The sequence below is a fragment of the Pelecanus crispus genome, chromosome 2 (assembly GCF_030463565.1).
Source record: "Pelecanus crispus isolate bPelCri1 chromosome 2, bPelCri1.pri, whole genome shotgun sequence".
Lineage (NCBI taxonomy): Eukaryota > Metazoa > Chordata > Aves > Pelecaniformes > Pelecanidae > Pelecanus > Pelecanus crispus.
In genome coordinates this window covers 173,996,983-174,015,984 of record NC_134644.1, presented here as the reverse complement: position 1 = coordinate 174,015,984, position 19,002 = coordinate 173,996,983, and the positions used below count along the sequence as shown (strand labels likewise).

Below are 19,002 nucleotides of genomic sequence, written 5' to 3'. Positions count from 1 at the left end.
GTCTTAGTTGTCCTCAGCCCAGTCACTGGGGCTTCCTATGCCTTGTAGGTTTTTTTACAGTAGGGAAAAAAAAAAGCCAGTTTGGGGAAATGAGGTGTCTGGCAACCTGTCACCAGAGGGCACTGCTGGGACATCGATGGGGATGTTGGAGACTTTTTCTGGCTCTATGAGCAGGAGCCCTGGCAGCTGTATGTAGCCTTGTATAGGGTTTGGACCTTCTCTGTGGCCTCTGAGCTGTTGGAGACCCATCTGTGTGTTGTGTGCATATAGGCTGGTGGCTTTGGCCTGGGATCTTGGGTGACATTGGCTCATTTGCTAAAAGGTGTCACCGTTCCTGGATGAAAATGTGTTCATGGATGGGCAACAACTGCAAGTAGGAAGAGACTGTGGCTGAGCTGGTGTATGTAGGTTGTCATGGGGCTGCTATAAGGCTGTGACCCACCATGCCCTGCAGTTCAGGTGGAGATCAGGAATCCCAAAAACCAGAGTGTCTGGTGCAGGTAGGATTGAACATCCCCTGGTGCTCTGCAGGGTGCTTTTCCAGCAGCTTGCCTAGAAAAGCTATGTCAAAGTATTGGTTTCCTAGGAAGAGCCAAGATGTTCCTTGGATTCTCTAGCCTTCATTGCTCTAGCCAAAGAGCCTAGGAAAGGACAGTGGCTTTGCCATCTCCAAGAAATAATCCAAGATCCACTGGACAACCATGAGAGGCTCTTATATCTGTTAATCTCGGCTTTGAGCTTGCCATGATTGCTCCATCCACATGGGAAAGTATTTGAGATGAAATCTCTCCAAGTGGGATCCTGGCTATTCAGCACGGGTCCTGGAAGTGATCACGGTTAGAAAACAAACCTTTCTGTGTTGTCCTGTGGAGCCAGAAGTTTGGGACTCACCATGGCATGGTGTCTGCTGAAAGCCCTGTGGGTCAGTGACCTTAACGTAAATCAGGATTTCCACTCTCCTGGAAAAGAAAATGAAGCGTGTGATTACAGATGGGCTGCGGCAGCATCCTACTGTGCCAAGTGCTCTGGGTATTGATCTGTGGATGAGGCTGTGCCTGGTGCAGGGGGGTGCTGAAGTCTTGCCAGTGTCTGTTCTCACCCTTTGTCCCTGTTTTGGCACCATGTTCATCATGGGGACTTGCCAGACAACTGCCTAGGGCTACGGGGTTGGGCTGTCCCCATAGCTGACGCTAAAGGTCCTCTCCCTTCCTAGGCAAACCCCTGAAGCTGAGCCTGGCCACGGAGGAAATTGCCACCTTCTATGCCAGAATGCTTGATCATGAATACACAACCAAGGAGATCTTCCAGAACAACTTCTTCAACGACTGGAGGAAGGTACCTTCCCTGTGAGGGCTTCCTTGCTGCCTGTCCTCCGCATTAAACACTCGGCATTTAACCTGTCATCCCCAGGCAGACCCTAGGCTGTGGTGTGGGATGGAGGGGATTAGGGTTTTTTTTTTTGTAGCTTAGCTCTTTATTTATAATCATATATTTATGAGATTCTAAATGATATGATTTCTTTCCTTGCTTCTTGTGGGTTTGGGGTGGGGCTTGCTGTCTGCAGCATCCCTGAGGGCTTCATGTTGGCACTTGTGCTCCCTCTGAGTTTTAGTGGTGCTACCTAAGAAAGCAGGTGCTGGGTCTTGCAAGCACCTTCACAAATGGTTTGGGGCATGTGTCCCTCTGAAGGATTAACCTCGTGGCCCCACAGCACCACGGCTCAGTCCCTAAACAAAAGCAAGACCCCCTAGTAGGGCAAGTTTATGTGCTCCCAAATACCTTCGGTGCTGCTTCTGCAGTCCCTGCAAGCTGCTTGCAGCCATGCTTGGGGACCTCTTGTTTCTGCAGCAGAGGTTGGAGGTTGCTGCACCCCAGAGCTGGCTGTGTTTCAAGTCTCTGAGTTCTGCCCTTGGGTGGATGTGGCTATGATAGCTGAGGTGGCTGCTTCCTTTTTGATTTTTCTGAAGGACTGGCATGTGGGTCTCTGTTTCCTTTTCTGTGAAAGAGAGGCACAGGCAGCAGCTCTGTACAGAGTTGGTTTTGCCTCCTGGCTTTACCCAGCCCCTCTCATAACTTGCTCAGGAGATGACCTCAAAGGAGCAGAAGATAATCAAGGACCTGGACAAGTGTGACTTCAGGGAGATCCACAAGTATTTTGTGGATAAAAGTGAGGCACGGAAAGCACTCTCCAAGGAGGAGAAGCAGGTGAGGACTCTTCTCTGTGACATCTGGGGCTGGCTGATACGTTTTGGGACCGGCTTGGGGTATTTCTGCTCCTGCTTGCCTCCTTTCCTGGTGTTATGCCCTGACCTGGGACCTCTTTGGCCTTTGGACCAGCTCTGTCTCCATGACCATCACACCCCTCCTCATTAAGTTTATCTGCAGATGCTGCATGTTTCATGGCTTTGCAGGATACCAGTCATCCTCGGACCATGGTTTGGGGTCCTGTCCTGTCCAGAGGCTGGTGGACCTTGCTAAGGGTCTGGTGGCACACCGGCTTGTTCCACCAGCATATCATGCTGGGACAGCACCACTGTGAGGGTTTTCAGAGTGGGTGGAGATGAGCCATTTTTTGGGAGTGGACTTGGACCTGTGCTCACCTCTTCCTCTAGCCCTTTGAGCTCTGCCTTTCCAGCCTTGCTTTCTCCAGTGATAGGCAGGCACGAGTCATGGGGCTTTGGTTTCATCCTGTGGGGTGATGATGGGATGGTGCTCGTTTCAGAAACTGAAGGAGGAGGCAGATAAGATTCAGGAGGAGTATGGGTACTGCATCCTGGATGGGCACCGGGAGAAGATAGGCAACTTCAAAACTGAGCCGCCGGGGCTGTTCCGTGGACGTGGTGACCACCCCAAAATGGGCATGCTGAAGAAGAGGATCATGCCAGAAGATGTTGTCATCAACTGCAGCAAGTGAGTTGCCATGGGAAGAGCTGAGCTCCCAAAAGCTGAGCTGCTTTTCGGACCGGGGTAAACAGCATGTCTCCTCTGCCACAAGTTGCTTTGGGATTTTATTATCGCCTACAATCACTGCCTTGTACACTCTCAGGCTTGAACTCACTGGATTCCTTCTGTCGCCTTCCTGGTCACGTCCAAATAACTGCTTTGCAGTTAGGTCTGACTTTTGGTTTCTCTGTGGATATACAGTGGCCAGGAAAGCTGTTCAGCAGCTACCATCTCTCGCTGGTGCCTGCACTGTTCACCTGCCATCAACTGCAAACGCTGCAGTGCTCCTATGGCCTCTCTGAAGAAGGGACAACTCCTTCTCTTGCGCTCCTCTTCCAGACAAGCCATTCCTCCTCATTTTATGGGTCCCCTATGCTGGCTGGAAGCATCAGGATCCTCACTGCAGGGAAGAAAAGCAGTGATGGGTTAAGAGTGTTTGCCTTCTAAGTTATGTGAGTTGGCTTGGTCTTAAACCACCCATATGAAGACCTTGCGGCCTTGATTCAAAACACTCCCCACCAGCCCAGCAAGTTCTCCCATTGTCCCCAGCATTCAAAGGATAAAGACCTGCTCATGTTGTGGAGCAATTTTGGGCGGGCTGTATGTCTTCTGTAAGTAATGCTGCAATGCATTGACTGTCCTTGGCTCGCTGTGAAGAAGCAGTTGAGCTGACAACCTGTTCCCGTTTCTTCTCCTTCATGGTCTGAGGGCTGTAACCCTGCTCTGCCCGCAGGGACTCCAAGATCCCTGAGCCACCAGAAGGGCACAAGTGGAAGGAGGTGCGCTGTGACAACACGGTTACCTGGCTCGCTTCGTGGACGGAAAACATCCAGAACACTTTGAAGTACATCATGCTGAACCCCAGCTCCAAGCTGAAGGTTGGAGTGATGCTGCTGTTCAGGCAGAGATGTTGCTTGTTGGGCCAGTGGCTTTTTGCCAAGTGAAAAGATCGGGGAAAGCAGAGATGTGGCATGTCAACAAAAATGTACTTTCCTCTGCCCCCCTGCAAAAAAAGGGAGTAAACTAAATTAATTGGTATGCTGTTGGGTGGTGAGGGGAAAAGGACAGAGATGATAAGCATCAAGCCTATTCCAGGGGATGGGTTGCTACTGGCAGAGCCATCCCTGTGCTGTGCTGCTCATGTGTGCCCAGGGAAGGCTACTGAAAGCCAGGCAGGGGCAGAGAGGGTCCACAGGGACCAGAGTCTATGGGGTTCAATTCACTTATGCCAGTAAATGGAGGGCAGGGGGAGGTAGAATCACCACCTGTAGTGCCGTGGGAGGGAGTGAACACTGTGGGGAGGGAAAGGCGATTTAAAGCTATTTCCAACCCTCAAAGCAAATAAGTAAACTGCATGCAAGCTGGGCACAACTGAGCAAGTGCATCGTCTCAGTCCATATTGGTGGCATCCAAGCAGCAGCAGCCATGGCCATGCAGTGCTTGGCCACTTAACTCCTCACTTGCTGTGTGCGGGCTGCTAGCTGGTGGAGGATGCCTCCAGACTACGAGCAGCTCAGACTTGGCTGGGATCCCAGGTCCAGCACAGCCAGCAGAGGGCACAGAAACCCTAGATGAGATGTTTTTGCTCCGTTTTTTCCACTCCATAGATTTTTCTTAAGAAAACAATGGGGTTGGAGCAGTATTTAGTTGCTGGAGGAGTTCCCAGAATAGGGTCTGACTGGTAGGGGTGGAAAGAAGGTGGGGCACTGGGTCTTGGCCTCTCTTTCCAGGGGGAGAAAGACTGGCAGAAATACGAAGTAGCCCGGCGCTTAAAGGATGTTGTCCACAAAATCCGTGCTCAGTACCGAGCCGACTGGAAGTCCAAGGAGATGAAGAAGCGGCAAAGAGCAGTGGCCCTCTACTTCATTGATAAGGTACCTGCGAACTCACCCTGGCCCCCAGGTCCCCCATCCCTGTTGAGGCTGAGATTTAGCTTACCTGATCCACCCCACCCTGTAGGGGTTTTTTGGGTGTCTCCTGGTTGTACTAGCCAGGGCTGCTCCTCATGTGAGGCATCTGGCAATGATCATGGAGGATGGTGACTCCTACTGTCTGCTGATGCTTGTGTGAAGACGCAGTTGTGTGGCAGTGCAGGAGCTGGACTGTCCTTCCTGGACTCTACCAGCATGTGTGTCTCTGTGTGATGGCAAAGACCTCACTGGAGAGCTGGATAACTATTCTGGGGGGGATATTTTAGGGTTTATTAGAGCAGTGAAATAATCTTCTGCTGGAGCCAGTCAGTTCTTGGTTTCTACTGGAGTCTCAGCACCCATTTAGTGAGGCACTGTCCTGAGGGAGCTTTCTTTTCCTGCCCCTGGTGTCCATGTCCACATTAACCTTGGAAAGGGGAATTGTGGTGGGCTGGGATGGATGACTTGTCATCTCCTTCCAGCTGGCCCTGCGAGCTGGCAATGAGAAGGAGGAAGGGGAGACTGCGGACACAGTTGGCTGCTGCTCCCTGCGTGTGGAGCACATCAAGCTGCACCCCAAGCTGGATGGGCAGGAGCACGTGGTGGAGTTTGACTTCCTTGGGAAAGACTCGATCCGTTACTACAACAAAGTGTCAGTGGAGAAGCTGGTGAGTGGGGCAGAAATGGAGGCAGCAGCTAGCATGGCAATTTGGTGCAGGGTTAGCTGGGTTCACTCAGTGGTCATCAGTCCCAAATCTGCATCTGAAATCTATTGCAAAGATGTCTCCTATGCTTTAACACCATGGTGGCAGCATGTGGGTGAGATGCAACAGTGCTGGGTGATGAGGGGACACAAATGCTGACCCTGGTCTGGAGAAGGGTGAGAAACTTTGGGATAGGGCTTTCAAGGTTGTTCTAGCCCATGAACCATGAAAGAGAAATCCTGCCTCCTGCTAGAGCATCCTCGGTTGACTGGTGGGCATTAGGACTTGAACTGTCCTCATTGATATTTTATTTTTTGCTTTGCTCATACAGTAGAAGATCTTAATGGTGTTTGTGGGGAAACTGGAGTGTCGGGGATAGCAGAGATGGGTGGGGAAAGCAGCCTGTGGCACCAATGGCTTTGAGGTCCCAGTGGCAGTCCTTGAAGCTGAGAAGGTTGATGGTGTGGTTAGGATGTGTATTACATGAGTCTGAATCCAAGTCCATTGGGATGAGGAGGCAGATGGAGATGAGCGAGATGTCTGGGAAAAATTTGCTCCTTGTCCCTGACCAGGGCCATCCTTTCCTCCTCTTCAGGTGTTCAAGAACCTGGAGCTGTTCATGAAGAACAAGGACCCAGCAGATGACCTCTTTGACAGGCTCAACGTGAGTTGTGACTTCCAAGCTTTTGAAACAGCACTGATGGCCCAGAGGGAGTAGAAGCTAACCTATGACACCCCTGTCCAGCCTGCAGGCTCCCAGCCTGTGGTGCTGTATCAGTGTCATCCCTTACCCTGGTTTTAACTATCTCCCCTCCAGAGATACCACTGTAACTGTTTGAACACCCTGTTGGGATGCTGTGATTTTTTTTTTTCCCATCCTCTTTCTGCACTGATAGCATCAAGCATTGGAAGAGGCTGCCCAGAGAGGTGGTGGAGTCACCATCCCTGGAAGTGTTCAAAAAATGGGTAGATGTGGCACTTTGGGACATGGTTTAGTCTAGTCTACCCTTGATTGGTTTAGTGTGGACTTGGTAGTGTAGGTTAATGGTTGGACTGGATGATCTTAAAGGTCTTTTCCAACCTAAACGATTCTATGATCTCTGCTTCTCTGAATGCAGGCTTTGCTGCCTGCCTGCACCCACAAGTAACCAATGTCCCTGCTAAGGAGGTGGCTTTCTGCTTCTTCCTTCCTCTAACTTATCTGCTCTCGCTTTTTTTTAGCCTGGCAAGGCCCACCCACACGCATGTTGCTTGGGGCATTGCTGGAGGTGTCAAACACCAGCCGTTTGATGCTTTCACACCTCGCTGGGGCTTGGCAGAAGTGTGAAGGGCTGCTGGAGAGATGTGCTGCAGCCTTCCCTCCTGAGCTACTCCCCTGCAAAAACCTCTGCCCTCCTCTTCCTCAGTATAGGATATGGGGTGCTGTGAGCCATGCTCCCCCTCTGCTTGCATCCTCTACAAAGCCCCTTGCCCATCTTGCCTCTGAAGAGGCTGCTCCTCTCTGGTTATATAGGATTTATCTGAGGTAGGCTTTCTTGGTACAAGTAAGGCTTCCTGCAAACCCTGGATGACTCTTCTTAGCCTTTTCTGTTTCCAGTCCAACTGCAGCCCCATGTGCTCTGTAGAACAGCGATATTGGATTCGATATACGCGAGATGTGATATTGGATGTGAGATGTGTCCCCTTGGACGTAGATGGACAGAAATTGTTGAATTCAGAGAAATTCTTTGTGAGTTTAGGTTGAATTTGTGCCAGTTTTTGGTAGATGAGGGCCCAACCCAACAAGTAGATCTGCAAGCTACAGGAGACTTTTTTTAATGAGTAATTTGGTTGCTTAGGCAGAAGATGGTCTGCAAAAGCAAGTGCTTTATTGTCCTGGCTTCTGCTTGTTCTCTTCCTTCCTTTTCCCCCCACTTTGTTCTATCTTCCTTCCTCCAGACATCCATCTTGAACAGACACCTCCAGAGTCTGATGGATGGTTTGAGTGCCAAAGTGTTCAGGACCTACAATGCCTCCATCACCCTGCAGGAGCAGCTCAAGGCACTCACTAACTGTGAGTTACGAAGTGTTTGTGGTATCACCAGCTGCATTGTGCAGCCAGTGGGCCTCCGTGATGTCCATCCACTACCTTGGGGTCCCTAGAACTGCCTGCCCCTCCTTGGCAGGTGATGCATCACGTTGTAGGGTGGGATGTAACTTATGGGGACATGCAGCAGGTTGGGGACCATACTAAGTGAGAGAGTTACCTGCTCAGTGATAGTCTGACTAACTGATAGCCAAGATGGGAGTATTTCTTTTCCCCGCTTCCTTGCATTGCTGGTTCGTTGTGTTATTTTTGCCTGCCTTGGATATATGAGTGATGAGGCACGGTATCAGATTCAGTGATGCTGAAGTGTCCTTCACCAATTTCCACAACCAGTATTGCTCTCCCCTGAGAAAGGATGGGAAAGGCAAACAACTTGCTGTTGTTCTGTTTTTTTCCCTGCCTTCCCCAACTCCCAGAAAGGAGACGTAGTGATGCTTCCATTTATTTTCAGCTGAAGACAATGTTGCAGGAAAGCTCCTCTCCTACAACCGAGCTAACCGAGCTGTGGCCATTCTGTGCAACCATCAGAGGTCTACCCCAAAAACCTTTGAGAAATCTATGCAAAACCTCCAGACTAAGGTGAGACAGACCAGACTGAGAGCCTGCAGACCTCTCACCTCTGATCTCTCACCCCTGATCTTTTTTTTTTTTGGTGGTGGGAAGGATGGTGAGAGGGTGAATAACCTGACATCTAAAGAGATTGCATTGATCAAGTGTGGCAGGGAATAAACCAGGAATAGTGGCTTTTTTTTTTTTAAATCAGTACAGAGATGTCAGCAACCCAGGGGTGGAGAGGGGTGGGGTAAGCTCAAATGCTGGATGAAGCACACTTGGTACAGAGTTTGTTCTTCATCGCTTTGTGTCTTCAAACCAAGCTGGACACAGTTGGCTTGGGACCAAGGAAATTGGTTTTCCTGTTTGGCTGTTTGCAGGAGGACCAGCTGAAATTTCATGGGCCTGCTATGGAAATACCTCAAACTGCCACTTCTAATTGTCCTCAGCTTTTGTTTACACTCTGCTGGTGAGCTTGGGACTTTGCAGTGGGCTCCAGCACTGTCCTGAGCCAGGCAGTCTCAGGCAGTTGCACAAGATGAACAGATAAGAGCTGGAAATGTTTCTGGCATCAGTACTGTGAGGAACTTTCGCAAGATGCTAAAAATGCTTGAGCTCCAGCAGGTGCTGCAGGGGCAAGTTGTTGGGACTGGAGTAGGCCTGGCGAGAAATTGAGGAGTGGTGTGGCAAAGGAAGGGAAAGAGGGAGGCAGCTGAAACCTCCAGGGAGGACAGGAGCATGGGCTGACTTTGTATTTACCTTCACAGATAGATGCCAAGAAGCAACAGGTGGAAGAAGCCCAGCAAGAGCTGAAAAAAGCTGAAGAGGAGTTCGAAGACACAAAAGATGCCAAAGCAGAAGCGTGAGTGACTCTTGCTTACGATGCTCTTTTGCAGAGGGATCTCTGTGCAGAGGGCCTGTGGACGGGGATGGTGCGGTCCAACACCCTACATGCAGCTCAGCAGAACTGACATGCCCTTGTTGGGTCCCAGGTGCCTCCTGTCCTATGGCAGCCTGGCAGATGGGTGGAGGTCTCGTGGATGGTTCCTTGCAACAGCAGGATTGGAAAGAGCTCCTTCAGGGGGAATTCTTTGGGATAGGGCACATCTCTGCATACTCAGACTTTCAACCCAAGCTGCTGGCTTGGAGTTCTCCTGCAAATGCCATGGTGCAAAGGATGCCTAGCTTGGGGTTGGACCTGGGGATACACAAACCAGCCCTTATGCATGGTTTTCTCGTGGGACACTTGAGTGATGTTTTGTGGCTTGTCTGATCTCTGCAGCAGTCGTTGCATGGGGTCTGTTCAAATTTGCTCCCCCCTCCCAGAGCCCAAATGGGACTTGCTGCCCAAAGGCAGGAGGAAGTTGGAGGAGAGGAACAAGGCTTGTATTTTATGTTGTGCTCTGGGATTTCTTGTTTTCTGTTTGTGCCCTGTGTTGCTGAGATGCAGAGCAGGTTGTCAGAGGTGGTTGTTGCTCATGGAGCCTGAATTTGAGGAGATGGTCTCTGCTGGGTGCTGGCTTTTGTGCTTTGCCCAACTTTGGTAATAATTTAAAAAAAAAAAACCACAAACAAAACCAAAAACCAAACAAAACAAACCCCAAAAGTGTCTTATCAGGTTAAAGTACTTGAAATAGGTTAGTGCTGAATGGCATCTTCCACTTTGCCATTTTGGAGTATTTCTAGGCTCAGGCCTTATAGGACTTAAGGTGAGTAGAGATTACTCTGAGCTGAAGCTTGTTGGCTTCACATCATGCTCCCAGGCAGCAGCAGAAAAGGAGAGCTGCTCTGTATTTCACATCTGCTGCTTCTTTTTCCCCTTTAACATGCTGTGTTGCTCTTCCTCTGCCCTCAGCAATGTGGAGAAGAAAAAGAAGCTGTTGAAGCGGCTCGAAGAGCAGCTGGCCAAGCTGAATGTTCAGGCCACAGACAAGGAGGAGAACAAGCAGATAGCTCTGGGCACATCCAAGCTGAATTACCTGGACCCCAGGATTAGCATAGCCTGGTAAGTCTTGGGCATACTATGGGGCAGATGCTTCTCTAGAGATGTGCAGATCACCTAGCCCTGCCTGGGGAGGGGGATAAACACATGCCAGAGCCCTGAGCCTTTGCGGGGAAAAGAATAAACTTTGGCCAGAGAAACCTGTCCAAGCCCTGAATGTGTTGGGAGAAGTGAGCAAAGTCCAAAGCTGAGGCTTCCCTTGCTGCAAATTAACTGTTTGCAGGATGTCCCTTCTGGGTTCAGGGCAAGAAGGCGTCACTTTGCACATCATTATCGACAGTGGCACAAAGATGATTTCTGAAGGAGCTTGGGGCTGGGGAGTTTGCATGGGTAGAAGATGCCAAACCCTGAGCGGAGAGGACCATTGTGGAGGGAGCAGAGCCGGGTAGCTACATCCCCACTGCTGTCCTGTGGTCTGTACAGGTGCAAGAAGTTTGGCGTGCCCATCGAGAAGATCTACAACAAGACGCAGAGGGAGAAGTTTGCCTGGGCGATCGACATGGCCGATGAGGACTTTGAATTCTGAGACAGTGCCTTTCATGTGACATCGTGCTCGTTTGGTGCTGTTGGAAAGCTGTTTTTATGTGCTGCCGCAGTCGTTGCGGCGGTGGGGCTGGGGGGTTGTCTAATGGAAGAGTTTGATACGGGTATTTTTTTGCCTTTTTTTGCATACAAAAGAAAAAAAATGCGTTTCTAGTTGAAACGGGTATTGCTGACCTGTGACACTCATCCTGACTGCAGTGACTTTGTGAACTTTTAATTTCTCTTCAGAGTTGCCAAGTACTTTTGGATCTTTTCTTTCCTCCTCCGGAGTCTGGGAAGAAGATTGAATGAGAGCCTTAATTGTGCTGATAAATAAGATTAGATCTAATCCAATCTCCTTGATGCAGTGGAGCTGTGCACTGTTGCTTTCAGACTCTCTGATTTAGCTTGATGGGGAAACACAAGGCAATGACAGCACTGAAACAGGCAGCTGCAGGATAAGACCTGGGCTTGGGTCAGGGATGCACTGGGAAGAAAAGAAAAATCCCAGGGTTTTACATGTCAGGGTATTTTGTGCCCTTTCACCTCCAGGAGAGGAGAGAATTGTGCAATTGCACAAACATCATCAAAATGGAAAAATGTGGGAGGGAGTGAATGTCATGGCAGGAGGAGGAGGGAGGGGAAGATGCTGGTTTAAAAAGCAGGTTTCACACTGGAGGGATGAAATTCACCTTGGCATGAGCAAAGCGTACTTTAAATCACCCCTGCGTGGTTAAACCTTAGTCTGGGAGAGGACATCTCATTTGGGGCCATATTTTCTTTCCCCTGCTTGCTTCAGTTGGCTCAGCTCGCTGTATCTGTAGCAGAAACGAAACCGTCTAGCCACAGATTTAGCAATGGGAAAGGATGGCGCTGGCTGCGGGGCTGGACCAGGCTCCGGTGGGATGTGAGCGTGCTGGGGAGTGGTACCAATCTTGCTGAAGCTGTGCCTGTGTTGGGTTGACAGCTTTGTCATCAGGCTGCATCCTCCCCAGTCTGCTCCTGCTGGGCATGGAGCAGGCAGGGACCGATAGCATAAACTGCTGGTGCTTGCTGCCTAATTGGCTGTTTTTCAGAGGGAAAAAATAAGTGCTATCAGCATGTACCTGGCAATGGTTAGCCTACATGGCAGTGAATCTCAGGTGTAAGCAAGCTGTTGCATTGGCAGCAAAACCTTCTGGCATCTCAGGGCTGATGTTCAGGTTGCTATAGTCCAAAGCTCTCGGTGCTTCCCATGTGTTCATTTACAGCCACTTGTTGTTGTGTTTAAACTATTGCTATTTTGGTTGGAAGTCGGGTATTTGAAATGCATTTCATTAAAACTGGAAGCGATTTTTCTGAGTATTGGTGACTGGAGGTTTTTTACAACTCATCCAAGACGCGGTTCTGCTGTGAGCTGATGTGCAGAGCTCTGAGCCAGGGCTCAGTCTCTATAACGGGGTCTGTGTATTCTCAGTTGTCTGCGGGGGATTAGGCTTAATAGGAAATCCTTTGCCTTCAAGCAAAGAGCCTGCCTGCAGATCTCAAAAAACCATTTGTGCTTGGTCCCTAAGGGCCTGTGTGTGCAAAACTGAGCCACCAAAATTGAATTGCTGCATGATAGTAAATGTGTGTGTGGGGGGGAATGCATGGGTGAAGCCAATGCTGTTTTATCTCGCATCTGCACTGGGGTGTGCTCCACCATGTGACTGAGATGTGGCAGCTTATGAAACTCAACTGGGCTGTTTCCGCAAGCTGCAGGAGCTCATGTTGGTTTTAATGAGGCAACTGGCTCCTAAATCAGGGATCTAAATCTGAATGGTGGCAAAATTTATTTTTCTGGCAAAGGTAGACCAGTTGTCAGCTGCACAAGCAATGGGCAGGAGGTGCCAAGCATGCCTTGACCCCTCTGTTGGATTTGTACCTGAAACAGAGGTAACCAGTGTGGTCCCAATGGATGGAGGAGATGTTTTTCTGCCCACCCTGCTAAATGCTTTCTGGCTTTCAAAAGAGGTCAAAGTGAATATTCGCCACTAACTGTTGTGGAAAATTTGTTCCATCCCAAATAAGGGAGTAATTCTAGCCAAGCCCCTAGTGAAACAGTGCTCCTGTTTTCCAGCAGCAGAAAAAAGGAGCAAGATGCAATTGGATGAGCACTATGGATGTTTCCATTGAACCAATAGATATATATATTTTTTTATGTATTTCCTAGAGGAAAAAGTTTCTCAAGCACCATGTGAGAGAAAGGAGCTGCATTAGTAAGAGCAGCTGCAGCAGTTTGAGCAGCTACTGGGGGAGCAGTGGAAAAATCACCCCAGAAAGCAAATCCTACTGCAGCTTTGGGAGGAAATGAGTAACTTGGTCCTTGGCCTCCCTCCAGCAGGTTCCCATCAGTGCTGTGATCCTGGCTGCTGGGGTAGTGGGGTGGAAAGACTGGGTAATTGCTGTCCCACATGGTCCTGTCCATCCTCACCCTGTTTTTGCTGGGGCAGTGGATCGACAACGTGGGTGCTGGCAGTATTTCATGCTTACAGGGCTGCGCTTTCCTCAACAGCTCCCCTCTCTCTATCAAAGCATCCTGCTTCTCTCCAAAAAGCCATGCTTGGAGCAAAATTGAGGTGGTTCAACTCCAGTGAGAGTTCAGCTAATGAAGCTGGAGGCCTTGTCTTTGCTTCTTGTGCTACAGCAGATGAGGAGGGCCAGGCTGGCAGATGGGCTCTGTGCAGTACTGAAGGATGCGTTGGCCATGCTCAGATGCTCTGGATGTCAGGGCTGTGAAGACCTGCCAGTATAAGCTAAATAATTATTGGCTATTCTGTAGGAGCTTAATCCTTTCCCCAGAGGGTGTTACCCTGGATTGTATCACCCTATAAACCAGTTCTATGGGCTTGACCATTTCTGTCAAAAGGCTTAGTGAAACCAAGATTGGAATTCCAAGTGCATGAGAGGTATGAAGCAAAAGCAAGGTGGAGAGTTCATGTGTTTTGCCGAGTATCAAATAGCCTGTACTGGGGTGAGTAACACAATGTGTTTGAAATAGTTAAGCTTTAAAGAAAGGCTGATAAGTCTGGGGAGTGTCCTCCTGGCCCTTGGCCACAAGCGAGATATAGGTTGGAGAAGTTGAGCTGCTTGCCGTTGACATCAGTGACACGAAGCAGCAGTTTGGCCTAATGCCTAATCTGGTGGGGATTTTCCACTTCTCAGGACCCAGTGGAGCGGGATCATGGCCCATCACAGACACCTATGAGTGTAGGATCCCTCTCCCAGCCCAACAGTTTGGGGTTATTTGGTGACTCCAAGCAATACTGGCGTATTCAGCTGAACCCAACATGCCTTGGCCCTTCCAGGGATGTTTTCAACTCTGCTTCTCCAATGAAGTGCCTTTTCTGTGGGCATATAACAGCCTGTGCTTTGATGCCTAAGACATTAGGTATCCCAAAGTCACGTTACTAGCATTTTTGCCAGTATTTGACTAGTGAAATGCAAAGTCAAAAGACTAGCATTTGTTTTTTCCTTTGCAATTACTTCCTTCTTTCTTTTTTTTTTTTTTGCTTTAAAATAAAAAAAGAAACAAACCACAAACTGCAAAAAGGGAAGATCTGGTTTCAGGCAAAACCAGAAGTGGTACCTTCTGCTGTAACTTCTTGGGTTACTAATGTGCTTTTCATAAAAGCCTGCTGTTCATATTGGTTGGGAGGAGAGCTGAAGGCAAATTTCCCAGGAACAAAGCTGACTGCTCACACCGATACTGGGATGGGCTTAGGGCTGCTTTAGTTACATAATGATGCTTAAAAAAAACCCTTTTGGGGGCTGGAGAGTTTACCTCCATGCCTGCAGGCTGGAGATGTCCTGCACTGTGTGATGGCACAGCGACAGCACTGATACTGTGGCTGTTTGGTAAGATAAAGCTCTGGTGGTAGGAGGTTCCTCTTGCTTTGGCATCTGCTGCCCGTGCTCACCCTCTTCCCAGAAAAGCTGAGGTTGGGAGGGTCTCTGGAGGGCTCAAGTCCAACCTCCTGCTCAATGGAGGGCCAACTTTGATTGGCTTGCTCAGGGCCTTCTCCAGCCAAATTTCAATATCTCCAGGGAGGGAGATTCCTCCACCATATCTCAGGGTCTCTGTTTTGGCAGTTCATCACTGCTCTGGCAATTTTTTTTTTCCTTCCTTATTTCTGATTGTAATTTCCCTTGTTGCATCTTGTAACCAGCTGCTTGTCCTTTGTGCACCACCAAGGAGAGTCTAGCTCTGGCCTCTCTGTAGCCACCCCCCCCATTAAAGAGCTGAAGGCAACAACTCCATCCCCCTTTAGCCTGCTCCTCTCCAGCCTACTCTGTTGCATGGGGCCCCACATCTGGGACTTTGCTGAACTTCATGAGCTTCTCTGAGCTTTACCTTCCACTGAACACCAGCCTAGCAAGCCTTGGAGGGATTTGGTAGGAGCTTGTGGCTGAAGGAGGTAGGACCATCTCAGTCTAGAGCTTGGGGGTGTGTACAAGCAATACCTTTCCCCACACAGGAAGTTTTTTGAGCAGCTGGACGTTCTGACGGGGCTCCGTCCCTGCCTGTTGCTTCTGCAATAGCATCCTGGAGAGATGGGAACATCAAACCTGCACGTTGGCACCTTTTGCAGGCACTAAAGCCCTTGGACCAAGCTGCGCTCATCAGAACCCTTCCCACGTCATGCTTTCTCCTGGGGATGAGTCAAGCTCTTGATGCACGGCCAACAGATTATTGATCCTTGTTGATACAAAAGTGCATCAGCGTCCTGTTTCCCAGAGCCGCTTTCCATAGCGGTCGGGGCTGGCAGCAGGCTGGCAGCCCTACTCCCCTGCCCATCAGGGCTGCATGGGGTGGAGAAGGAGTCCTGGAGGGTGATCTGAGGAAGGGCAGCCATCAAAGCTGCTTAGCTGCTCTTTTATCTGCTTAATGACAGGGTCTTCACTCACCCGTAGGTGGTTTGGAGAGATGGGCTTTTGGCTGATTCATCTTAATTGGTGCAGAGAGGGAAGTGGGTGTGATAAACTCCTCAGTGAGGAGCATTTGCTGTTGAACTGCTGCTTATGCACTGCATCTGCTCCCTGGTGAGTGATCAGATTAAGGGGAAAACAAACCAGCTGTAGCCTGGCAGACATGTGAGTGGTGGGAAACCCCTGCAGGGATGTGAGGAAGAGAAACGTGAAGGGTTTCCAGAGGGTTTTTCCTCCCTTCCCTTCTTCCCTTGAGGCCTGATGTTGCAAAAATGAAAAAAAAATTGGGAAAAATAGAACAGAAACTTTAAAGGGGAATGCTTTTGCTGGTATGAGAGGAAAGGGGTAGAACAACATTTAAGTTGAGACTATCACTGCTGTGCTTCAGACCCTCTGTCTCTGAACACAACGAACGGAGGCATTTCCTTTTCCAACACAGTTTAGCAGGGGACACGATGTCTGTGGTTTGGCATACATAAAACATGTGCTTAAGGAGCTCCCTGGGTTTACATAGTTGTACTCTGTGTCCATCAACAGTCAGCCAAGTTCAGGCTGCTGTAAAATAAGCTCAAATTGGACGGACATTAGCCTTTGCAATGTGTTTATAAATGCAGCACTGCTGATGCCAAGGAGAGTGGCTGCAAAGGAAAGCAATTGATTAACCTATGAGCAATTGGATCCCTGTGATAAAATGAAGGACGGCCTAATGAGGGGCAGAGGAAGGGCTTCCAAGGCAAGGATAAAACTCCAGGTTTGTGCCTTGCGAAGGAGAACTGGCACTTGCTCCATGCAGCTGTGGAAGGGGGATGGCTGCCCATCATGGGTGTTCCACAGGGAATGAGTAGATGAACCCCCAGGCTTCTTCTTAGCCATAGTAGTGATATTTTTGGCCAGCTGAGCACATGCGTTATTCAAAAGAAAATAAGGAATCAGGCAGAGCTCTGCTCAGCTGAGCTTGTCCCAAGCTCTGAGAATGGCTTCTCTAGACCTTAATCCTGAGCTGCTGCAAGATGGGGCATGATGAATTCCAATGAATTACTTAATTAATTTTCTTAATCCAAGTCTGGATTAAGCTGCAATTATGAGTGATTGGCTTGACTCAGAAATAAGCCTTTAAATAACTGCTTTCACAGCTGCAGGAGGGCTCATAATTTCCTTCGGCTGCCATGAGCCTGAGAGGAGCATGATGCGAGGTCTCTGCAAACTGAGGTAACTTCCTGTGGTTCCCTGAAGTTGCCCTGTATTGCTGGAGGGATGGGGAGGCAGATAGCTGATGCCTCTCAAAAAAAAAAAAAAAAAAGCAAAAAAAGGAAAAAAAAAAGCTGTGTTTCTAGCTTGGTGGATTGCATCGAGACTGCCCCATCTCTTGTAGACAGGGCAGATTATTTATCGGCCAAGCTGGGTCAGAAGAGGAGGTCTCTAATCCTTTCCTACAGGTCACCTATATATGAATGAGCTCTTTAGATGTTTTTGTGGTTTGTTGGAGGGGGGGGGGGGGGGGGGGGCGTGGTGTTGTTGTTTTGCTTAGGGTTTTTTTTTTTTAAAGCTGTTCTGTGTAATCTCTTCCACCTATTTCTCAAGCCACAGCTGAACTCTTTAACTCCTGAAGGCTTAGTTTGCCAAAGTGGAAGAGAATGGGGTGGCAATTAGTTCAACCAATTTTAATTAGGGCTCACATTTCCTTCTTGGTAGTCCCCCAGGCAGAAACAGTTCCTGACTTCCCATAGTTCATTCCAGGTGCTGCAAACCCCACTTTTGTCAGAAATGGGACCTGGTGGGGGTTAAATCTCTGCCACCCTCTCTCCTGTGCATCTTTGGACCCAGCACTGTCCCCATTTCTGCATGCACAAGGATTCCCCACAAAACAGTCATGGGATGACCTTGAGTGCCTGCAAAAGCAAATTCTGCTGGCTGCCATCTCTGGTGGTGAGATTTGAAGGAGGTGAGGGGAGGTGATGTGACCCAGCAGGTCTGGCCTCTCTTCCTAGCCCAAGCACATGGCACAATCCCATATTTTTTGTATTAAGCTTCTCTTCCTTCTCCCTTGGGACCCTGTATTGGATGGCTACAGCCTCATGTCTCATCCGGCTTTCTGCTTCATCCCCGTGTCTTTCATGGGGTGTCACCAACCCCAGCTTTGCCCTGATGTAGTGATATGTGCCACGTGAGCATGCAGTGGGGTCTTGGCAATGCTGGCAAAGAGCGGAGCATTTTGCAATTTGGCATGGAGTCCGTGCTGTAACAGGCTGTGGTTCAGTCACGACTCCTTCCATGATATCCTCCTTAGCTGCCCTTAGCTATGTTTGATTTAGTTTCATTTTCCCTACAGCCGGTTGGATAAGGCTTTGCGGGCGGCCTCTGTAGCAAGCAGCGTGACTGCACTGTGGCTGCATCACCCCAACTCCCTTGTTGTGCAAATATTTCTTTTTTTCCCCCCCCTTTTCTCCCTTTGTTTTGTTTTCCCCTCTTTCTCCCCCCTCTTCCTCCCCCTTCCTCTCTTCTTCCCCCCCTTCTTTTTTTTTTTTGTTTTCTTCTCCCTCTTTGCCCCCCCACCTCTTTTACATTGTCACCTTTGAAAGAGCTTCTACAGGAGGCTGTGCTGGATTGTTCTCATAGTGCCTTTCTGTGTGCTGGAAAAGAAAAAATAAACAGGAGTTAGAATTCTATAAATAAAGCAGCTCAGTCCAGTTTTTCCCCTTTGAGAGTTTAAGAGAAGTTTTTTTGTTATCCCTTAGCACTTTAATTTGGTATTGCTATGGCTAGTAACAGGCCGTAAGCTATGTACTGAGTTTGCCAGACCTCAGGATTGAGGCTTATTAGGTTTGCTCTGCCTGAACTTGTCTTGACCTGCCTGAGGCTTATTTTTTTAACTTGGCTGGGTGGTAAGAGCAATTCTTCTAATTGACCAAGTGACTATGGCTAATTTGTTTTACTTTTGTATATCTTTGTATAGTGCAGCTGTAGGTTTATATAGATAGCAGTAACAAGCCATTATTCTGTGTAGAATGAGGTATTTATGACTCTGACCCAAGGCATAGTGTGGAGAAATGCGGGCTTGGTACAACAGCAAAGGTCTTGAGAAGTGGAGATGTGGGATGTGGTGCAGAGGAGTGAAAGTACAGGGTGATGAGATGGGGCCTGGGCTGGAACTGGAGACCCCTCAGCTATAAACCACTCAGCTGAAGAAATGCAGACCTGGAGCTGGACCAGGCTGGTTTTAGGGGTAACAAACAGTACAAAAGTAGTGCCTAACATATAGAATCGCTTTAGGTTGGAAAAGACCTTTAAGATCATCCAGTCCAACCATTAACCTACACTACCAAGTCCACACTAAAC

The 19,002-nt window shown here is 49.0% G+C and overlaps 1 protein-coding gene across 1 annotated transcript; it reads left to right on the top strand.

Moving 5' to 3' along the window:
• The first annotated feature begins 1,254 nt into the window (after positions 1-1,254).
• On the top strand, positions 1,255-10,723 carry TOP1MT (DNA topoisomerase I mitochondrial). Its single transcript, XM_009480481.2, has 12 exons — positions 1,255-1,335; positions 2,083-2,205; positions 2,723-2,910; positions 3,677-3,821; positions 4,674-4,817; positions 5,336-5,521; positions 6,153-6,221; positions 7,496-7,610; positions 8,095-8,222; positions 8,963-9,057; positions 10,051-10,200; positions 10,621-10,723. The coding sequence occupies exons 1-12, from the start codon at positions 1,270-1,272 to the stop codon at positions 10,721-10,723; spliced, it is 1,512 nt and encodes a 503-aa protein (XP_009478756.2). The 5' UTR covers positions 1,255-1,269.
• Positions 10,724-19,002: the final 8,279 nt, after the last annotated feature.

Coding starts and splice junctions, on each gene's coding strand:
- TOP1MT (XM_009480481.2), top strand. CDS start 1,270: ATGCTTGATCATGAATACACAACCAAGGAGATCTTCCAGAACAACTTC. Junction 7,611..8,094: donor GCTCAAGGCACTCACTAACT/GTGAGTTACGAA, acceptor ATTTATTTTCAG/CTGAAGACAATGTTGCAGGA. Junction 8,223..8,962: donor TGCAAAACCTCCAGACTAAG/GTGAGACAGACC, acceptor TTACCTTCACAG/ATAGATGCCAAGAAGCAACA.